Genomic DNA, 21332 nt, shown 5'->3' on the forward strand with positions numbered 1-21332 from the left:
ACTTGACGCAAAGGCTACTTGTTCCCCTCTTGCAGAGATTCATTTTTAGCTTTCTGGCCAGCATGTGGAGGCTTTTTGTGAATTTGTTTGTGTTTTGTGGTGGTTGATTTTTAACTGCCTGGTCACGAGTTTACATTGGGATTGCAGAGAAATTCTTCCTGCTTTAGAAGCGTCCCACGTAAATGTGTACGTGGGGAAGGGACTGCAACCAGAAAATGACATAAATTCTGAGGGGAAATACAGGTGCTAAACAAAATAAATACGTGAAATTGGGAAGATGAATAAAACTAAGAAGAAAAAAAAATTAAAGATACTCAGACTCCAGAAAGGCCACCCGCTGAGCTAGACCCTGCACACCCACCTCACCTGGGAGCCGCCGTCCGCAGCAGGAACGCCCAGTTCTGCCGCTTTCCCTCCACGGGCCCCCTGCTCCCCTTCGCCGCCTGGGGGAGTTTTGCTCTTGCGCACACGCTGGCTTCCTGGGCGTGGTCTTGCCGGGACTACCTCTCGGAGGGGACAGTTGGGCCGCAGCCCGTGCCCCGCACTGTGGAGACTGGCGCGGCTCTAGCACCGGCCGGAGAGCAGGAGGTCTGATCATGGGCGGGGGGCTCTGTGCAGGTGGTGCGTCCTGCATCGTGGGGGCGGGGGCCACCAGCGAGGTCCTGGGTGAGCGTTCTCCGAGCACACGGGTTCTGCTCGGCCCTGGGGGCTCCAGTTCACCTCCTACGTGGCCTTGGCGGCCTGGGGGTGGGGTCCAACGAGGCCGCTGGGTCACCACAGACAGCGCCCACCTGCCGTTGGGTCAGTGTCACCGGGCAGAGCGTCCCTGCCCTGGAACGGAGCTGGCAGGGGTGGTTTCCCCAGCGCACAGGGCAGGACGGAGGTGGGCCGGAATGCAGCGGGAGTGGGGGCACTGCAGCCAGACCCAGCGGCGGCTGGTGCTGGGACTCACACTGGCCTGCCGGCCCCGTGGCCACACAGATGGCCGCCACAGCAGTGGCCACCCACCCAGGCCCTGTACGCCAAGGCCCCAGCAGGGAAAACCCGGGGTTGGGGGGGAGGGGGGAGATGACGGCATCCAGATGAGGGGCCGCGCCCTGCGTCCTGGACAGCGCGAGCTCCCAGAGCCGGGCCCAGCTGCTCCCCACCTGGAGCTCCTGTGCGGGAGCTCCGAGGGGACACTTACCCCAAATTCCCAAGCCCAGCGAGGCCTCACTGCCCTCCAGGACCCCACCTCCCCGGCCAGGGAGCCAGGCTAGAGCCCTGAGCACAGGGACAGCGCGAGCCTGAACCGCAAGGGCAGCTCTCGGCGAGGGCGCAAGTCTGTGCGGCCCATCACCTGTGAGGGCTGCCTTCCCCCGGGGCTCTCTCCTGCCGGGCTCCGATTCCTGTGCAGACAGAGGGTTCCACGACTTAAAACAAGAGTGCACCTCTCGTCCAGCTCTCTGCCCCGAGGTGGTGGGAGGTGGCCGGAGAGCCCGGAAGGGGACAGGACTTGCCTCAGGCCACAGCGCAGGCCAGCGTGGGCTTGCAGAGGGGTCGGGAGGAGCACGGTGCCTGCTCCGCTCCGGGGCCCTGGCTGTCCCCAAGGTGCAGGTGCTCCTCAGGGCCACTGCCCGCCAGCTCTGCTCCCACCTTGGTCAGGGAGACAGCGGGGACAGTAGTCCCTGCCCCGGTGAGTTCCAAGTCCCAAAGCTGCCGAGGGACCCCCCACACCCGTCCTCTCCCCTCACCCCTGAGCAGATAGGGGCGCGGAGGGGGCAGCGCCTGGAAGGGCAGTGCCCAGAAACCCGCCGCGCCAGGGTTGGACGGGGCCCCCACCTGGCCCACCCGCAGCGAGCTCTCCGAGGAGACGAGGGTCTGCCTGTGGTGTCGCCAGGCCTCGTGCCTCGGCCCTGAGTTCTTTCTGGGTCCTTCCGGGGGCAGACGCTGCGCTTGGCACGAGGACACAGGTGTCACTCGCGGGCCAGGGAAGGGGCAGTGAGCGAGGATGGGTGTGTGAGGGAGGGGTGGCCACGGCAGGGCCCGGCCTGTCTCGGACTTCCCTGCAGGAGTGTTGGTGCGGCTGGTGTGGGCAGCAGGGTCCTCGCCGAGGCCCGGAGGCCACAGACGGGCCCCCGGGAAGGCCCGAGTCTGGGGGCGGGGGTCCTGAGGCAGAGTGGGAGCCCTGGGGGCCTTAGGCGGCGGCCGCAGCCCTGACCCCACGCACCCCTCCTTCCAGAGTGCAGCTACTTCTCGCCACCCACCACGGTGATCCTGCTCATCCTGCTGTGCTTCGAGGGGCTGCTCTTCCTCATCTTCACGTCGGTGATGTTCGGGACGCAGGTGCACTCCATCTGCACGGACGAGACGGTGAGCAGCTGGCCTGTCCGCCTGCCGCGGCACGGGGGGCGGGGCGGCCCCGGGGCAGAGGCTGCTGGGAGGGCTGCTTGCAGGCCGGGCCTGGACCCTCGGCCACACCCTGTGTGCAGGGCACTTTCCCGGACGCCAGGCTTCGTGCACACACGAGTTCTCGCCCCTCCAGGCTGGCACAGAGGTTCGCACCAGGGACGGGCCCCAAAGCCTTGGTGACGGGTTCCCTCTCTCACCGGTCCTTCCGTCCTCCTGAGGTGGCTCCGCCTGGGCACTGCTCTGAGCCAGGCGCTCTGCTGAGCACTGGGACGCCTCCCATCGGGGGCCGCAGGCCTGGAGACAGGGTGGTGGGCAAAGGGCGCTCTGACCCAGCGGGCACAGGCAGGGTCGGCTTCCCAGAGGAGGTGAGTTCACAGCCAGGTCCTGAGGGCGCCGTTGGGAGGTACCCCCCCAGCCTCTTCCCCCCATCAGTGGACAGCAGACTCTCACCAGGCCTCAGGGTCACCCCTGCTTGGCCGAGCCCTGGACCTCGTCCGTAGCGTCTTCCTGGCCCTGCCTTCCACCTACTCATGTCTCCTCCTCTGGGGGCCTCGTAGCTGCTGGGCTGGAGCCACCAGCCCGACACCACTGCCCCCTCCTGCCCCCTCCTGCCCCCTCCTGCCCCCTCCAGAGGTGTGCGGGAGCCTCACGGTGGTCAGCCCAGGGCTCTGACGCGGCCATCTCTTCCCTTTTTGTCCTTGGGGCCGTGGGTGCCTCCTGGCAGTCCTCCTGGCTCCCTGGCCCCTTGGGCGGCAGTGCTCACGTGGGTGACGCTGCCCAGCCGCCAGGGTGCCGTTGTCCGGACCCGTGAGAATTCCCGACGGCTTAGAAGGCTGGGGGCTCGTAGCAACTTTTATGAGAAATAACATCGTTGCCAAAGAGGCTGTGACGCAGTGGTAGCCAGGGACGTAGATGCAGCTGTGTGTCCCAGCGGTAAACACGACCAGCTTCTCCGTGGAAGGACTGCAGGGAACGGGAGGGGACCGCACGCCACACAGGCAGGCTCTGGGGCAGCAGGGGAGAGCGCGCAGGCCCAGCCCCCCCCCCCCCCCACAATGTGCCATGTGCTTCCCCTCGGCGGATTGAGGGAGGGATCCATCCTGCTGGAAAGAGGACAGAGGAAAGGAAGGGCGGGCCCCGCAGCTCCTGGGAAATGGGGTCTTCCCCTCACCTCTGTTCTTGCCGGGTCCCTAGGCTGAGGACAGAGACGCAGGCCAGGCTGGCTGGCCCCTCAGCCCCACAACTGCCCGCCTCACCAGGGCCCAGGGCCCCGCTGGCCCCAGCCAGGCTGCTGCCCTCCTGTCCCTCCGGGCAGGGGCACGAACTCTGGCCCTGCCCTCTGACCAGCTCCACGGCCCTGGGGCAGTGCAGGCCGTGTGACCGCTGCGAGGTGGCCGCGCCTCGCTGCCCCCCACGGGAGCCGGGGAGACCCTGCCGTGACTGGGGCTGACTGGTCTGTCTGCGTGGCCCTCTAACCTGTACTAACCGCCTCCTTCCTCCTCTGGTGACTCCCCCTGACTCGGCCTGTCCCTCCTGTCCCGCCTTCTGAGCTGTGCCTCCTGCCCCCTAGGCTGGCCTGTCACTCGCTTTTTTTTGTCTGCAAAGTGGTCAGAGTAACTTCAGACTCCTGTGGGCCCGTCCTGGAGGGACTTACAAACGTCTGCCCCCCACCCACCCAAAAGTATGGTTTTTTACAAACACTTTTTATGTGGGAAAGGGAGGAAAACGTATCATGCAGTTAGCTTTACAGCCTTAAAAAGGAAGCGTTGACCCCCTTCCCCTCGAGCTAAGGGCCGTCCCGCCCCCGGACCCCAGCAGTGACGCGCTTGACTGAAAGTGTGATTGTTCTTGTTTTCAGGGAATAGAACAATTGAAAAAGGAAGAGAGAAGATGGGCTAAAAAAACAAAATGGATGAACATGAAAGCCGTTTTCGGCCACCCCTTCTCTCTAGGCTGGGCCAGCCCCTTTGCCACGCCAGACCAAGGGAAGGCAGACCCGTCCCAGTACGTGGTCTGAAGGACCGGCCGGCGCTGCCGCCCCCCGGCCCAGACCCGGCCCAGACCCGCCCCAGCCCGGCCGCCCGCGGCCTCGCGCGTGCGCGCACCGGGAACGCGCACACAGCTCCTCTGGGACGTTTTTATGTCTCAAGTGAAATGGCTGAGCATTGCAGAGAAAAAAAAGTCCCCACGTTTTATTTTTAAAAGGTCATCCTTTCTGTTTTTTGGCAACCGACGCTGCTCTTCTGTTTTCCTTTTCAAAGTCACTCCTCTGGCCTCCAGGCTCCTCTCTGCTGTCTGTCTGGCCTGACTAACGCGGCGGGCGCTGTCCGCGGGCCGCGCCCCCCTACTAACCGGGACGCGACGCTGGTGGACGCTGGTGGCGGATGCAGGCGCAGGAGGGCCCCGCCTCCCCCTGCCCAGGAGGCGGCGGCGGGCGCCCCAGTGGGACTGAAGCCCCGCGGAAGACGGATGCTTGCCCCGCGTGGCCCAGGGGGCAGGGGCAGGGCTGGAGCCGTAGGAGGGTCCTTGACGCAGCGGCCTCGCCCCCCCCACCCCCACGTGGACGCGGTTTGCCTCCTGATCCTTGAAGTCGGTTGCCTGCCTTGTGCTTTATGGACGCGGGTGCGTGGGTGAGGGGCGGGGGTGGAAGGGGTCGTGTCTGTATTCCGAGTCACCAGTTACATTCCCTCTGATCAGCTGGAGGAGTGTGAAGGGAAGAAGTCTTTCCGGTTCAAAATGCCTTACACAATCAAAAGAAGGAAAAAACTGCGCGATTGCAGGCGAGCTCCATTTCCCTCCGTCCATCCGCTTCCTCTCTCGCACGCCATCACCCTGTCCTCCTCACTCTGTGAGTCGCCAAAGCAGGTTCACTTTCTGATCACTGGACCCTTGGACGGGCACGCGCCCACCTCCGGTCTGTGTTCCAACCTGGGGGGCTGCCGCCCGGGCCTGGGTCAGGCCCTGACGCACAGGCGACGTTGCCAGTCACCCCCCGCCCCCGCCCGGCCCCCCACTTGCCCCAGGAGGCCCTCCCTGCTGCGAGTCTGTCTGCCTGAGGACTGTGGGGTGGCTGAGGACAGAGCGCCGGCCACGTGCAAACCCCCGAAACCTGAATACTGTCCATCTGCATTCTCCCACACGGGTTAGTTTTGTTTTTTTTCTCAAGCAATCGCCAGAAACCGTGTTTAGCTCTTGCTTGGGGTGGGTGGGGGATAAGGTCCGTTACACCCAGTCTCGGGTGGGGAGACCGTGGATCTAGCCATGTGGGTTTTCAGGAGAGTCAGTGAACAAGCCTCTTTCAGTTCGTCGGCCAGTGCTTCCACCTGGAGACCAAACGCAATAAAAGTTTTCCAAAACCTGTCCTGACGCAGCTCGCTCTCTGACAGCGTTGCCGGCGGGCAGGGCCCGGTGAGGGAGGGGCCCCGCCTGGCAGCGTGCTGGCTGGGGCCCCTGGTCACTGCTTCCACAGGACGCCTGCTCGGGCTGCCCCTCTGGGGTGAGGCTTCTCCTGTCTCCTCCGAAGGACGGTAGGTCCCCCTCCTGCGCACGCTCGCCCGGCCAGCCTCTCGGGCTCTCTGCGGCCGCTCCCTCCCCTGCGCTCACAGCTGCTCAGCCGCAGTAGAAAACGCCGTCAGGTCTGCAGACTTGGCCTCCAGGGTTGGGCCCGGGGGAGAGGCCCTTCCCTTGGGGCGCTCAGAGAGCCCCCCGACACCCCTCGGTGTTTCCCCGAGCACCGCAGCCGCAGTCAGCCCCCGGGACTCGCTCCTGCTGTGCTGTCGTCGGTGCTGCGATCCAGGCTGGCGTCTATTTTTAAATCCAGTCTATAGCATCTATAGCATCTGTTTCCCTCACGATTTTTTTTCCCCAAGATTTTAAATTTTTTAGGGAGAGGGGAAGGGAGCGAGCAAGAGAGGGAAGTTAAACATCGATGTGAGAGGGAACCATCCATCGGTTGCCTCTCACACGCCCCAGCTGGGGACCTGACCCAGAACCAGGCATGTGCCCTGACCGGGAATTGAACCAGCGGCCTTTCGGCTTGTGGGACGTCACCCAGCCCACTGAGCCTCACCAGCCAGAGCTGCTTCTATTGTTTTAAACCTTTCACTTAGGCCGTGGAAGAAGTATGGCTGTTAAATGACTGGCGAGTGGCCTGAGGGCTCCAGCCTGGCTGGCGCCCCCAAGGGGTCTTCCCCGGGGAGGCAGCTGCGCTGCGCTGCGCTGCCTGGCCCTCCGGCTACAGCGGGGAGACCGGTCTCCGGCCCCGCGTCCACCCAGGGGGGAGGGGCCTCCCGGGCTCTCCTCAGGGTTCCCAGGCGCCTGGGAAGGAGGCCATGCCTCCGCACAAAGGCGGCCCGGCCCTCGGCTGCAGCCCGGGAGCCGGACAGCACTGAAGGGCACGCACGTGGGAGACGGGCCGGTAGCAGCCACAGTGCGTCAGAACGTGGCCTCCGCAGGGCGGAGGGGGACAGAGAAGAGGGAGGTGATGTGGCTGGCTCGTTGGCTTAGGGGACTCCATGTTCGCAGCCCCCATACTGAATACAGAAGGCCCAGATCCGGACAAGCCTGCGGGTCCTCATGGGCCTGGGGACCCCACGCTCACGGGGAGCATGTGGGGGGGGGGCACACAGGAGCCGAGGGTCCCATGAGGCAGGAGCACTGCGTCTGTGCAACGCGTCTTTCCTGGAAGAACCGGCAGTGAGACGCCCTGAGTTCCCAGCTTCTGCTCATTCTGGCTCGGCTGCTTAGAAAGTTAAAATCTCTGCCTTCCGGCGGCGGGAACCTTCCAGGTGAGGTCAATTAAGAAACCATTGTTTCTTAACAGGCCTAAGAAATGACGTCTGTGAGGTCGGCATCACGCAGGAACCCCCAGACGTGGGGGGGGGGCTGGGTTGGAGGGTGAGCTGGTTTCAAGACTTAACGATGCGTCAGCCTCAAGGGCGAGCCAGCCAGCAGAGGTGGGGGGTCCCGCCCTAGAAGGGGCCTTTAAAGGTGAGGGGGCCAAAGGCGGCAAGGTTTCGCTAGAATTCCTCTCGAGACTCTTTACTGAGGCCCCCAGGCATCTCAGCGTGTGCTGCCCAGACCACCAGCAGCAGCCGCCGCCCCTGGGAACTTGTTAGAAATGCACATTCTCAGGCCCCGCTCTGAGGGGCGTGCCCAGCAAACCGGATTTCAGTGGCCCTGCCGTGGTTCTGACGCACACTCTGGTCTGAAAATGCATGTGGGGCCCTTGGGGTCGCCCCGCAAGTGGTCCACTATGGTGCTGAGCGGGTGTGCCCGCACTGAGGCCACCCCCTGCCCCCTGCCCCCCCCCCACCCCGCCTGCTGAGCACTGGGAACAGTGAAAGCACCCACAGGGAGCCACGGTGTCGGTGTGGCCAGCCGCCCTGCACTTCTCATCTGTCAGCTGGGTCTCTGGACCAAGGGGCCCTGTGGGTGGAGAACCATCTAGAAGGGGGAGGGAACACAGAGCGAGGTCCTCCAAGCAGGAGTGGCGGCTCCAAATGGTCAGAGGCAGAGCCTGGGCAGACGTGTGCCCACACCCTGGCCTGCGGTGTCCCTGGGGCCCTCCGAGCACACGGGGCTCCGGGCTCAGCCGAGCCCCGACAGAGCAGGTGCCTGAGTCTCTGCCGCCCGTGGGCCCTGAGTCTCGGTACATTCATCGTGGGGCGGTGGTGGGTTTGTGTACAGATCAAAGCTCGCGCATCCCTCAGACCAACGAGGCCCAAAAGGCCCATGTCACACCCTGCCTGCAGGAGGTGCTGGTTTGGGCCGTCGCTGCCCCCTCACCTGGAGTCCACCGCTGTGGGTCGCCTCAGCCTGAAGAGCGTGTGACCGTGGCCTCTGCAAACCTCCAGCTTCATTCAGAACTTGGCCTTCAGCCGGGTGGCTCAGTTGGTCACAGTGTAGTCCTGGTACGCCCAGCTGTGGGTTCAGTCCCCGGTCAGGGCTCACACAAGAATCAACCAACAAATGCATAAATCCGTGGAACAACAAATCGATGTCTGTGTCTCAAATCAATGTTTAAAAAAAAAAGAACTTTGCTTTCAGGACACCTTTAAATCCACACAAAACTCGAAATTGAGTCTTTTCAGGAAAAAGTAACCCCTTGGACTCCTCCTGAACCTGAGGGTTCAGACCTTCGGGCCTCTCACACGGCAGATTTGTTGGAATTTCTTCTCTCCAGACCTAGAGCTGACACCCTGGACCACAAGGGACTTCATCCGGTGACATTTCCTCGGGCTCGTGGGGGAGGCCCAGTGCTCCCCCGAGTCCTGGTCGGGAGCGTGCCGCGGGAACGGACGCCAGCGATCCTGGGGGCTCTCGCTTCCTGTCCCTCCCCAGCCTTTCTCTGCCCGTGAGGTCGGCACCGGCAGAGCGAGCGTGTGCAGGAGGATGGAAACGACCTGGGCAGAGAGCAGGCTCCGGTGCAAGTCCCGGTTCTGATGCGTGGGCAGCAGGACGAGCTCTGGCCACTGTCTCGGACTCCCAACCTCTGTTTGCCCAGCTGCCAAGTGCGACACGGAGCCCACCTCCTCTGGCTGGTTGCGAGAACCCACGGTCGTGGCTCTGAGTGAGTCCGGTCCGTGTGGGTGCAGCCCGTCTGCTGTTTCTGGGGGTCCCCTGGGCAGCCACGTGCTGACGTCCCAATACCTTGCAATTGTGGTTTAAACCCCCCTCCTAACACACTGCAGATGGTCACCCAGGAGAGCAGTGCAGGGTCCCCCAAGCAAGTGTGGCCTCAGCTGGCCACTGCCGCCTCTGCTCAGCAGGGCAGACCGGCGGGGGCCAGGCCGGGAGCCACGCGGCGCCCCGAAGTCCCGGGCCAGGCGGGGCTCCTTCAGCACTGCCCACGAGATCCGTGCTCTGAAACGGCTTCATCTGTTCTGATTATATAAGGAACGCCTGTGCGTGGGTGGGGACCGGGAACGTGTGGGCGCTGCAGAAATAAACAAACGTGAAGCCCCTCCCCCAAAGGGAACCCCAGGTTCCATGATGATGTCTTGTGTCCCTTGTCACCCCGAGGACAGCATTTTCCGATGTCATGTATAAATGCACTAACCCCATTCATCATAGTAGTGTCCTGCTTTATAGACTGAATTCCATAGCTGTCGCTGGTAGACATTTCGACCGTTTCCTACTTTGTTATTGTTGACTCGGTGTCCAAGACGGCACTGCACACAGCTGTGTCAGATCGTCTTGGCTTTGACCGTAAAATAACTTCGGACGTACAAAACAAGCGGTGAAAATAGTGCGAGGAGCTCCCATAGCCCTCCAGTCGTGTTTCCAACGGAAACGTTTTATATGACCGTCATGGCGACCGCGAAACCTGGGAATGCGTGGACACACCACCATCACCCGACCCGCCAGCTTTATCCAGGTTCCCGGCCGTCCCGCTGAGGCGCCTTCTGATCCGGGACGCCGCACACGGCACGCCTCTCGTCTCCGCGGGTCCGTCCGCCAGAGCTCCTTGTCTTCCTGGTCTTTCCCGAACCTTTTTTTTAGGTGAAATTCACACCACATAAATTTAACCATTTTAAAGCGCGCCTCTGCCGTTCACTGCTTTCATAACATTGTACAGCCACCACTTCTATGCGGTTCTAAACCACTGTCATCAGACTCGAACCCTTTGAAGACTACGAGCCTCGCCTTCCGAGAACGCCCCTCGCTGCGTCTGTCTGTCTCCGCGGGGTTGGTGTTGGGGCGGCCGCCGCACTGCACTGGCGGGCTGTGCCTTTCTCCGCACGGGTGCCGCGAGCTTTGACTTGGTCAAGGTGATAACTGAGAAGTTTCTCCACTGGAAAGTTACTGTTTTGCCCTTTGTCATTAATAAGCATCTTATGAGGGGATGCTTTGAAGTCAAATTCTTTAAGCCACAATGTTTTGGGAAGCCAAGAAACTCACACCTCTGAGCGGGTGTGGGAAGAAAGCTGGAGAGCGGCCCAGGGTAGGGTCGGATCTGTGTGTGCCTCAGTTTCTCTTTCTACATAACAAAGAATGAGACGAGTTACATTGGGTCTCGTGTGGAAAGGAGAGAAAACCAGAGCTGGGGGCTCAGCGATCGTTCCGAGGTGGGAGTGGCGAGAAGGAGGGGTCCCCACGCCCGGCAAACCGAGGCGCGTACCCCTGGCTCCAGGGGAGATGGAGAAGGCAGAGAGCCCTTGTCCTTCCCCGCTGGCGGTCAGAGCCCCCGTGGAGGGTGTCGTGGGCTTTTGACCTGGGGCTCCACCCTCTACCCAACACCCGCTTTCTGTGGCCTGGTGGCTGAGGCGCAGCCGACACCCGGAGGCAGGTGAGTGGGCAGCTTGGGACCGGCCGCAGGGTGTGTCCACCGCATGAGCAGGCCCCACACCAGCCTGCACCTGCCCGCCACGACCCCGAGCGCCCTCCAGCCGCCCGCTGCATGTTGTCTGGAGCCGCACGCCTCTGCCTCCTCTCCTCGCGTGCTGCTTGTGCCCTGCGCTGCCCCCCTCACCCCGTCCTCTCTCTCCACGCTAAGCTGGCTGCGCCTCCCGCCTGCCGTGGGGGAGTGGCCCGGAATGCTAAGGGAGGGGTCACCTTTTCAGTGGTCTCAAGACAGGTGGGCCAGCTCACGCCCCAGAGGCCTCAGGTGCTGCTCCTTGGCCCCCCCGCGACCCGCCTGGCCCCTGGGCACAGCTGGCCCCACTGAGTGAGGCCGGATCACCCTCGCCCCTGGGTGGGGCTGGGAAGCGGAGCCCCGGCCTCCTGAAGGCCCTGCTTGCTGGGACCCTCCACCCCACTCCCCACCACACCCCGGCAGCCCTCTGAGGGGCGTCAGCGCTCTGCTGTGCCAGGGCTGGGGGCGCCGGAGGGGCGCAGCCTGTCCCGTGGTGCTGACCCTCCTGACCCCCTTGTCTCCCCAGGGCATTGAGCGCCTCAAACGAAAGCACCAGCCCAGGGAGCACCAGGGCAGCTGGGAGACAGTCCGGGAGACCTTCGGTGGGGACTTCTCCCCGAACTGGTTCAACCCCTTCTCCGGCCCGTGCCACCCAGAGCTGCTCAACGACGGGGGCTGGGTGCGGCAGGCGGAGTCCTTGTCGGGCCACGCGGAAACGTCGTCGGAGCGGCTGCAGGAGAGGAAGTCCGAGGACTCGGCGGAGGTGACAGACGAGTGATGCTGTCGCGGGGAGGAGTCGCCGTGGACCCGCTCGTGGGCACGACGCAGTCCCCGCTCCCCGAGCTTCCCGCGCGCCGCTCCCCGGGCACTGCGGTCCGCAGCCCTCCTTCCTCTCCCCGCGTGGGGCCAGGTCCGGGGATGGGGGAGGGGGCCGGGGTCACAGAGGAGGACAAGAGGCTGCCTCTGAGTTCATCTAAGAAGGGTGTCCGGAGCGGGACTGCCTGGAGCCGCTCTCCCCGCCTGGGCGGCTAAGAACTTGCCTTCGGTTTCCTCGGGACGCTGCGAGCAGGGCCCCGCCGCTCCCTGCAGAGGGCGCCCCCTGCTGCCCGCCCAGGGCAGGGCACAGGCCCGGCGGCCCCAGCTCCCTGCAAGGAAGGGCCAGCGGGTCCCCACGCCCACACGGCCCACGGGGTCGAGTTACGACAGGGGCACCAACTCGGCTCCCGTCCCCTGGACCCGGAGCCGTCACCGGGTCCTGCCTTGAGGCTACAGTCTGTTGTCCCTTCACCGGCGGGGGGCGGGGGGCCCCATGTAGGGCTCCCGGGGAGTCGCCGGCCTGTCCCACGGGCACTCCGTTGTACTCGCCCACCTGAAGGAAGTCGCACCACCCACGGGCCAGAACTGACCGCGAATCTGGCCCGTGTCTCAGTTCCCTTCCCCCGAGATCCCGCCCCTCTTGTCTCCGGGCGGGCGGGAGGGGGCCAGGGCCTGCACTGTGAGCCGGGCAGACAGACCAACCCTCCCCCACTCCCGACCCCGGACACTATCAGGGGGCCGGGACCCTGGTCACCCCATGAAGCCTGAAGGCCTGAGCAGGGGCGCCCCGCCTCAGTGGTCGCTGGGAAAGCATCTTCTGCACGGAGGGGTTCGCCCTGGTTCGGTGCGAGAGTGGGTTGGGTTCCCACCCCACCCCCCACCGCCGCAGAGGCCTGCTCTCTCCGCGCGGTCTGACAGCCCCGCCCCTCCCGCCAGACGGGAGAGCACACGCCCTGCGCCCCAGGGGCCTGCAGCTCCTGCCGACCCCTGAAGACCCACCAGGCTCCGGGGCTCATCGCTAAGGGGCCGGCCCACTGTCCTGACCGCTGTTCCGAGCACCCTGCCGAGTCCCAGGAGAGGGTGGTGGCCGGGCTCTGGCGCAGGCTCAGAACAGGGTGCAGGCCCGCTTTGGGGTCCACACCAGCTCTGGCACTTAGTAACGCCGGCGAGAGCAGCCCTGGTCGGCCCTGAAGCCTGTTGACTTGGAGCCAGGGTGGGGTGCAGCGCCTCCCGCGTGGGGAGAGCGGGTCTCCGAGGTCTTGGGGCGGCGGCTGTGCTAACGCAGAAGGCGGCCCCGGAGAGGGGGGATCAGCACAGTGGGGGAGGGACGCAGTGCCCCCGCCCCGGTGTCCCTGAGGAGCCGGGGTTAGACTTCAGAACAAGCAAGAGGGTTTGCCGGCCGCTGCCGAGCTCAGGCCAGGTCCGAGGACTGTGCTGAGTAAGCCCCAGGTCCCCTGAGACAACGGGCTTGAAACTGCACTCCCTGGGGACCAGCTTGGCCCCAAGCCCCCCCATGCTCAGACGCGTTGGGGGCAGGCCCTTAACCTGCAGCCATCCACCCTCCCCCCGAGATAGGACTCCCCCGAGGCAGAGCCCCTCCTGGGAGGGCTGGACCGCCCCAGTCAACTGTGAGCCTCATGCCCTCCTCGCACCAGCCACACGGTGGCCTCCTCTCTGGTGGCTGTCGACGGCCTAACATTCTGCTTAGCCGCCGGTGGAGCGCGCTGCAGCTGCTTCCAATCGTCAGCTCCTGCTGGGTGGGAAGCCGGCGCCTCCGCCCTCCTCTCAATAAAAAGCTCTTTGCGTGACCTGGCTGGCTGGAGCCTCCCGTCTTTGGCAGCAGGCCTCAGTCCAGGCCCCGGGGGGCATCCTTCCTCGGGGTCACCTGAAGCCACTGTCCCACCACTTCCCGTGTGGGAGACGAGTGTCACACGCAGGCACTGGCTGCAAGGGGGCAGTCGCTAACCAGACTTTTTAGCAGAAGAAAGAATTGCCTTGCGTGCAGTGAGCACATATTAAGCACCTACTGTGTCAGGGAGGTGGGCATCTGGGGCAAGAGCACCCAGCCCACCACCTGAATGTCAGGTACATCACAAACTAACCTTCCTTCAACTCACACATGGGCCCCCCTGCCAGGAAGTGTATAATTGGGGGCTACAGCCTTTGGGGGAGGGGGAGGGGGAGGGTGTCCTGAACAGGGCCTCCAAATAAAGAAGCCCAGCCCCGTGGAGAGGGAGCCCCCAGACCTGGGAAGTTCAGAGGATATGATGGCTCCCCCGGGGCCCACCTGGCCCCGCACGAGATGCTGAGAAGCCTGTTCACTGGAAGCAGCGGCCCGGGGCCCAGTGCTCCGGAAGCAGCGGTGGTTAATGGAGAGCGTGTGGGGCATCTGAGCAAGTCTGGGGGGCAGGAAGGGCTTCTCAGGACCGCAGTGGCAGAGGAAGGGGTTGCTGCCGGAGGTGGAGTCTCCCTCCCCAGGGCCTGCCTGAGGCTTCTGAGAAAGGGGGCGGGCTCCTCCTGGAATCCAGAGTTTTCCACTTGAAGATCAAGTCACCTTTGACACTGGCAACCTTTCCTCTTCCTTCCAACGGCAGGCCCTTCCTCCTTCCGGCCGGGGGAGTTCTGGCTCTGGAACTCCGGCTAGGACTTCCGGTGGCACGTGGAGGAGGGAGGAGGCGGAAAAGCCGCTGTCCTGTTTGTCCCTGACCCTGGGGGACAGCTCTCCACGTTTCACTGCTGTGTGTGGCGTTCGCTTGTCACGCTAAGGAAGTTCCTTCTAATCCCGGTTTGCTGAGTGTTTCGACCAGGAGGGGATGTTGGCCCACCCCTCCTCCCACCCCTCCACGCTGCTCTTGTCAAAGAGTCTTCTGTCCCCGACTGGGGCCATTTCTCCATCTCCCCCTTAGGTGACCCTCAGCATTAGCCTGGGGGACCGCAGCCTTTTTCTTCAGGTGCTCCCAGGACACCACCCTTGCCTGGTTGCCCCACCCCCCCGCTGTCTGCTTGCTCACCCAGCCAGTTCCTCCACGTCCCCCTGACTTCTAAACACTGGGGTGCCCGGGCCTGATCCTGGGGGTATTAAGAAGGCAGCAAGACAGAAGTTGGGGACAGGTGGGCTGGGGCCAGAGCCCGATCAGCAGGAGCCACGGAAGTTCCAGAAAGCCCACCTGTCCCTGTGCAGTGAGGAGTGGAGGGCAATGAAGACGCTGCGTGCACAGGGAGGAGGGACCGGCCTGGGCGGGACCCGTCTCTCCCCCAGGCTCCTGGCCCCGAGTCCCTTCGACTGCAGGAAACGTGTGACGACTGGGGCCAGCGGTCAGGTCCGGGCGGGCTGAGGGCCCTCAGACCCCCGGGGGAGCCCGGGGAACCGGAGCAGCTGGGTGCCACACCTGGGGCCGTGCGCGGGGACAGTGCCCGGGCAGCACACAGACCCTGAACTGGGACCACGATTACATGGTGCGAGACACACGGGTCCCCCGAGGATCTGGGAGAGGTCATCCAGGGACAGGGGGGCCTGCGGGTGGCATGTGGGGTGAGAGCAGCCTCCGCGCCATTTTCCTTTCCTAGTGAGTGAAATAAAACCGGGTTCCCAAAGCGAGGTCAAGCTTCTCTTGTCAGCACCACGAGAATGGGCGGACCCTCCCGGATCTGAGGAGCGCCCGCCTGGCTGATGCCAGAAGGGACCAACCGTGTGCCTGGCAGGCCCAGGAGGTGGGGGCCTGGCAACCGCACTGCAGGAACTGCAACCCCAAAACATCAGGAAAGGAAAATAAATGTTGGAAAGAATTAGTATTCCGGACCTGGCGGTTTTCATTTACAAAAGGGCACGAACCCGGTCTCCCTCCTCCTGCCGTGACTCAGAAGCATGACCCAGGCGGCCCATCACACCGGCACGGAGTTGTCCGAAAGCCCCGCCAGTCACCGACTCTGGTGAAACAAGACTGGCCTTGGTTGGGCCACAGCGCAGCCAAGACGGCGTGGTTCCAGTGTGTCCACGCGGCAGACCACCCCAGGGTCCCAGCATCTGCCAAGGCCCCTGGGCGGCCCAGGAGGGCGAGCATCAAAGCACCGTGGGGTTGCACCAGGTCTCGCCAGGCAGCGCCCTGCTGTGCGCAGTTCCCCTGCAGTAGCCGGGGCTGTCCGCCCCCAAGGCCGCTGGGGCAGAGCCTGCTGCCCTAGGCTGCATCTCCCTTCGCTTGACCGTCGGAAGGTTGCACCCCAGATCACCTGGGAGGTGTCCCCACGCGCCAGCCCGTGCACGAGCCACCACTGTTGTCTCTCCAGCTGACGCACGCAGCCACCGACGCTACTGCTGCTTGTGAGCAAGGGCCTTCCGGGTCGGCAGCAGGCTGCTGTGGGTCAGGATGAGCCCGCAGAGGATGAGGAACACGCCTCCCCACCACAGGGCCTCCTGGCACTCGCCGTACAGCAGAAAACCCAGGAAGGCCTGCGGGACAGAGACAGCCGTGAAGTAGCCCGGAGACGCGGCAGGGGGGCCGGCCCCGCTCCCCGGTGCCTGGCTGCCCTCCTAGGGCAGGAGGGAGGGCCTGGAGCCGCAAGTCTTGGGCGTGAGACCTTGCTGTCACCCTCAGCAAGTCACTCTACTCGTTGTGAACTCACCTGCAGAAGCGGGGCAGGCACCTTCCTCAGGGCATCGGACCCCAGCAGAGCGCACCAGACCAGCAGAGGCTGGCAGCTGGCCCCTGGTGCCCGCCCACCCGAGCTGGCCCGCCGCGTCCTCCCTCCCCTCCTGCAGGACTGACTGGGCTCGGCCCACCTGGCTGCCCTCAGGCCACCGGGGGAGGGAACCTAGGCCCTGCGCAGCTCACGCTGGAGCGGGCCGGCCCCTAGGACACACCGGGCCGGCGCACAGACGGGAAGGAGGGCTGCGGCCTGGAGCCGCGGCATGCAGGCTGGCTTCACCGTTGGACTTCGTGCCCATCTAACTTGGAATTCCTCGGTCTGGGAGACCAGAGGAAGAGCCACAGGGGCCGAGCCACAGCCCTGCCCTCTGCTTCGGTCCCTGACCCTTCTCCTCTCCAGGGGAGCAGGGGTCCCCCAAGGACCCCCCACCCAGAACGCACGTTTGGGACAGGGGGACTGCACCCTCCGGCTACTCACCGAGCTGAGGATGTTTGAAAACGTCACTGTGACAGATGCAACGGCCGATGACACGGAGAAACTGAGGCCCCGGCTAAAGAACGTCCACATCAGCGAGTTGGTGGTGGCCATCATGGCAATGCCCAAGGCGCGGAAGCCCACGTGCACCTGCAGGAGAAGGCGTCACTGCGGCCAGGCCCAGCCCCTCACAGCACACCAGGGTCACGGTCACTGGCACTGAAATCCCACCGCAGTCCAGGGGAGCCTCAGAGCTTTCCCACCAGGACTTCACTTGGCCCTCAGTGGGCAGCGGGTCCCTTTTACAGCTGAAACAAACTCAGAGAAGACGCTTCCTTGGCCGTCTTCCTGGCCACGTGACCCGAGGCAGAAGTACAACGCTGACCCACGACCTGCACTGTCTACTGAACACCAGTTTTCGTTGGCCCCACAGTGACCAGCGCAGGAAGTTCGGTCCCCAGGGGCCATGCAGTTTTTATCGGGCATGAGGCACAAGTCCATCAGGGGCAGAGTCCCCACTCCCCTGGACCAGGCAGAGCCGTGGCCCCCCTGTTCTGTGCAGGCCACACCCCCTCAGGCACTCCTGAGCTGTCACTCTGGCCAGGCCCTGTGCTAAGTGTTCAAGTGCATCCTCGTGTATTCATTACCTTCATTTCACAGGTGAGAACCCGAGGCATTACGGAACTTGCCTGAGGTGCCACAGGGAGCCACCGGATTCAAACCCAGGCTGGGTGGCTCCACGCTCCTCACCAGGACACAGGCCTGAGCCAGGGAAACCCCCTACGACTATCTGGTGGTGGTCCCAGCCCCATCACTTGGAGAACTTGCAGAGTCTCCTCTCTTTATTTTTCTAGATGTTATTTATTTTTAGAGAGGGAAGGGAGGGTGAAGGAGAGGGAGAGAAACAACAATCTGTTGCCTCTCACATACCCCAACTGGGGACCCGGCCCACACGCCAGGCATGTGCCCTGACTGGGTTCCCAGGCCGGCGCACAATCCACTAAGCCACATCCCCCAGGGCTCGCTCTGGCGCTCTCTCTCTTTCTCTCTCTCAAGATGGGAGCTTGAGAGGAGAGATCTTCAGAAGCCCTCCAATCAAAGGACACACAGACTCTTTGCTTGGTTCGGAGGTAGCAGCCCACCTGCAGACAAAGCTGCTTCCTCAGGGGTTGTGCCCATTGAAACCCCAAACTCTTATTTCTCCTAAGTTTCCCAGCAGCTGAATATATAGTGTCTTAAGGAAGGGGTGTCTTTGAATAATTTACACAAAGGCACTGCATGTGCCAGTGGCCGCCGGCTTACATAAAGGATTTTGAAGGCCTGCCGCACAATCAAAAGGACCAGAAAACCATTTGTCTCATGGAGTCACCCCCCTTATCTTGGACCACTTACTCCAAGAATTACACCCAACAGGATACTGACCTTAAGTATGGCCGCTCCCCCTGGAGTAGCCCTAACTAGGCTTAAACGGACAGAATCAGCCTGTCCCCAGTGCAGGGCAGGGTCTAACCCTGGGTGCAGACTCGGGAGGGGTGAGGCAAGGCGGTCCAGGTCAACAGGCGCAGGGAGGCAGTTTAAGGGTTCTCAACATCAGGGGGATGTTCGGAACGCTTCCCACACTCTCCAGTTTTCTGGCAGCAGGGCAGACAGGCCAAAACACCCGTTAATTACGGAATAAAGAGATGGGCAACAGGCTGCTCACCTTGAGTCACGTGGAGAGAAGTGTTCAAGCGCACGGGGCTTAAAGTGAGAGGCAGAGAGTAGAAGGAGGACGTGCGCGTCTTCCCCGAGAGCGAGCTAGCCCCATCGGAGGACAAATTTTAGGTCCTCGACCTCTCCTACAGCCTGCACTGGTAGCCTACACGGGACAGGAGTGGAGGGATGCTCTCTCACCCCCAGGTGGCTGCAGCGCCCCACTGCGGACGCGGCCAAACTGAACAGCGCAGGTGAGGCGGCCCCTGCGCCCCCAGCCCCGGCCCACTCGGAGCCCTTCGGCTCCGCAGCGCCCCTCCGCCTCCCAGACCACCGGCCCGCCCGCCGCGGCTGCGCCCCGGGCTCCACCTCGCTGCTGAAGGCCAGCTTGGCGGAGGCGGCGGCCAGGGCCCCGAACGCGCCGGCACACAAGCAGTTGAACACGCCCCAAAAGCGGCGCCGCATCGCGCCCGCCTGGAGGTGCGGGGGGAACCCCGCTGGGGTGTCCGGGTAGGCGTCCACCGCGCCCGTGGCCATAGTGCCCACCGCCGCCTCTCCTCGCGCCCGCCTGGACCACCATCCAAGGGGCTGGGCGCGCGCTGCGATTGGACGGCGGCCTCACCTGATGCAGCACCCACGTGAGCGGGAAGGCCAATGCGGGCCTTGCGAGGGCCTCGCAGGGGCGGGGCTACCAGAGGCAGGGCGGAGCTGGTGGGGGCGGGGCCGGGCCTCTGGTTCTGTGGTTGCTCTTGGAGAATTCGCAGCCGAACAATTTCAGTCCTAGCCTCTAGGTATGCCCAGCATCGGCTTTCCCTGGGCAGTTGTTAAAAATGCCGAATCCCAGGCCCCGCCCCACACCCATTGAATTAAAATCTGCATTTTGACAAGACTCCTTCGGGATTCACCTGCCCCTTCCACACTGAGAAGCGCAAAATGGAGAGATGCGTCGGCAGAGGGCACTAGAGACCTCCAGACTCAGGGAGAAGGCGGGCTCCGGACAAATCCAAAGGCCCAGGTGTGTACACGCTCATGGCTCATTGCAGGAAATTTAGGAAAGATGTCACCGGTAATCACTCCACTCAGATAATCACGATTAACATTTATTTCTCATGCACTTAAAGATGTTTAAAAGGTCTTCATTTAAGAAGTATTTAATATATGTCTTTGAACATAAGATGCTGTTGAAATGTATTTTGCTGTGTACGCTGTGCATTATTTTGCCCAAATTTTTGAGGAAAAAAAGGATATGCATGATATGTAGGAGTGCATTACACACGGCAAAATATGGTATGAAAGGGAAAAAATTCAAAGCAAATAAAAAATGTATGAAGGACTATTTCCACCCTGCAGGAAAATCATGGTTATAGGTTACTTTTTCTCTGTGCATATTTAGTTTTATATATAGCACACATTTTAAAAATTTACATATAGGCCCCTGGCTGGTGTGGTTCAGTGGATTGAGTGCCAGTCTGAGAACTAAAGGGTTGATGGTTCAATTCCCAGTGAGGACACATGCCTGGGTTGCTGGCCAGGTCCCCAGCGGGGGGCGTGTGAAAGGCAACCACATACTGATGTTTCTCTCCCTCTTTCTCCCTTCCCCTCTCTAAAAATAAATAAATACAATCTTTAAAAAAAAGTTTACATATAGTTATGGGACTTTTTGAAAATGTGATTCAAGGTGAACATATTTCAGCATTCTTTTTTTTTTTATCCATCCAGAAAGTTTTTGTGGAAGTTCTTCCTTGCCACCGTCTCTCACAGGGTAGTTTTGTGTCTCTAATAAAAGCATGGATAACCCCGATAACTCCTCCTTTATAGGGGGCATGGATAACTCCCCCGATAACAGGGAGGAAGGAGCCGTGCTGGTGCAGGTGTTCTGGGGGTCCAGGGCCCACTGTGGGTTCCTGGCTTCACGGAGGGAGGAATTCAGACTCGGGCCAGCACAGAGGTTGAAGTGAAGGAGAGTTTATTAGTGCAGCTGGGAGACAGGCAGTGGCGACTCCACAGACAGAGCAGCCCTTCCACAGTGCAATTTACTCCTTTCATCGAGGCTCATTGAATGCAGGGGAAGGGCAATCAATACGGGGAATAGTCAGGATTTTCGGGGTGCGGGGAGACTTCTCAGAAAAGCTCTGTTGGCCATTTTGTGTCATTATGTGGGCTTTCCCCTCCGATCATGGTAGCGTGGGGTGTCTAATGCTAACGTATTACAAGGAGCCTGTAGAGGCTAGGGGTTACTGCAAGGCGCAAGTAGTCACCATGTTGGATCCAGCTAGACTTCAGCAGGTTCTAAGCCCTAAATCCAAATGTGGGGTTGGTCTTACTATCTCCGTGGTAATCAGTGTAGCCCTCATTGGTTACAGCTGTTTCATCACATGCCCTGTCTCAATGCCCAGCTCGAAGATGAGCCCCTCCTTAACGTTTGTTCCTTGAAACTTACAGGAAATCAAGTGGTGTTGCACCTGATCAACTCTCTGGCTTGCTTTAAAGACTACAACAAAACAAACTTTCCTAGAACAAACAGCGCCCCCACTAGCATCTCGGGTCCGCCTACTCTGTAAAGCCGCCTGTGCCACCCCCTACCCCGGCACCAGTCCTGTCGGTCTCCCTGCTGGCCTGCAAGCTCCTAGAGGGCAGGGACGAGTCGTTTTCTTCTCTAGGTCCCCAGTGCCCAGCACCGGCCTTGTTCTGGGAATGAGGGTTGGCCACTCAGCTGGGAAGTGATGTCTGTCTCCTGGACAAAAGCTCTCATCACCTACTAGGAACCTTGTTAAAATGCAGTGCGGATTCTGATTCAGGTCTGGACCTGGACTGAGATTCCCACATTTCTAGCAGGTTTGCAGAGGCTGCAGGTCGGAGCAGCACGGCTCTCTGTTGCCCTCGGCGCACTCGGGGGCCTTGCAACAGACTGGCCTCCCTGGCGGGGCTGTCAGCACGGAAGCCACGCGTGTTTTCTCCT

General features: G+C 62.2%; 2 protein-coding genes across 5 annotated transcripts in view; one reads left to right on the top strand and one right to left on the bottom strand.

The window, feature by feature from the left end:
- Nucleotides 1-13371, top strand: part of ZDHHC3 (zinc finger DHHC-type palmitoyltransferase 3) — a 41186-nt gene extending 27815 nt beyond the window's left edge. For 3 of the 4 annotated variants that reach the window (XM_045856593.1, XM_045856595.1, XM_045856594.1), the window contains exons 6-7: nt 2222-2352; nt 11274-13371. In XM_045856593.1, coding sequence (XP_045712549.1) covers nt 2222-2352; nt 11274-11525 — 383 coding nt within the window. In that variant the 3' untranslated portion in view covers nt 11526-13371. Of the gene's footprint in view, nt 1-2221; nt 2353-4249; nt 5753-11273 lie in introns of those variants that run through there. The other variant, XM_045856596.1, reaches the window with a different exon arrangement.
- A 1966-nt stretch (nt 13372-15337) lies between these two features.
- TMEM42 (transmembrane protein 42) lies at nt 15338-18956 on the bottom strand. Its single transcript, XM_045857105.1, has 3 exons — nt 18743-18956; nt 16685-16831; nt 15338-16010 (listed from the first exon to the last, which is right to left on the bottom strand). Exons 1-3 carry the CDS (start codon nt 18908-18910, stop codon nt 15870-15872), a joined length of 456 nt encoding a protein of 151 aa, XP_045713061.1. The 5' UTR covers nt 18911-18956; the 3' UTR covers nt 15338-15869.
- Nucleotides 18957-21332: the final 2376 nt, after the last annotated feature.

This window comes from Phyllostomus hastatus, unplaced genomic scaffold (genome assembly GCF_019186645.2).
Source record: "Phyllostomus hastatus isolate PE091 unplaced genomic scaffold, TTU_PhHast_1.1 phas_scaffold_129, whole genome shotgun sequence".
Taxonomy (NCBI): Eukaryota; Metazoa; Chordata; class Mammalia; order Chiroptera; family Phyllostomidae; genus Phyllostomus; species Phyllostomus hastatus.

Bases quoted from the DNA above. Each gene is read 5' to 3' on its own strand.
- TMEM42 (XM_045857105.1), bottom strand. From the start codon at position 18,910: ATGGCCACGGGCGCGGTGGACGCCTACCCGGACACCCCAGCGGGGTTC. The intron at 16,832-18,742 runs GTGGAGCCCGGG...CTTCTCCTGCAG, and splicing joins AGCTGGCCTTCAGCAGCGAG to GTGCACGTGGGCTTCCGCGC. The intron at 16,011-16,684 runs GTGAGTAGCCGG...TCTGTCCCGCAG, and splicing joins TTTCAAACATCCTCAGCTCG to GCCTTCCTGGGTTTTCTGCT.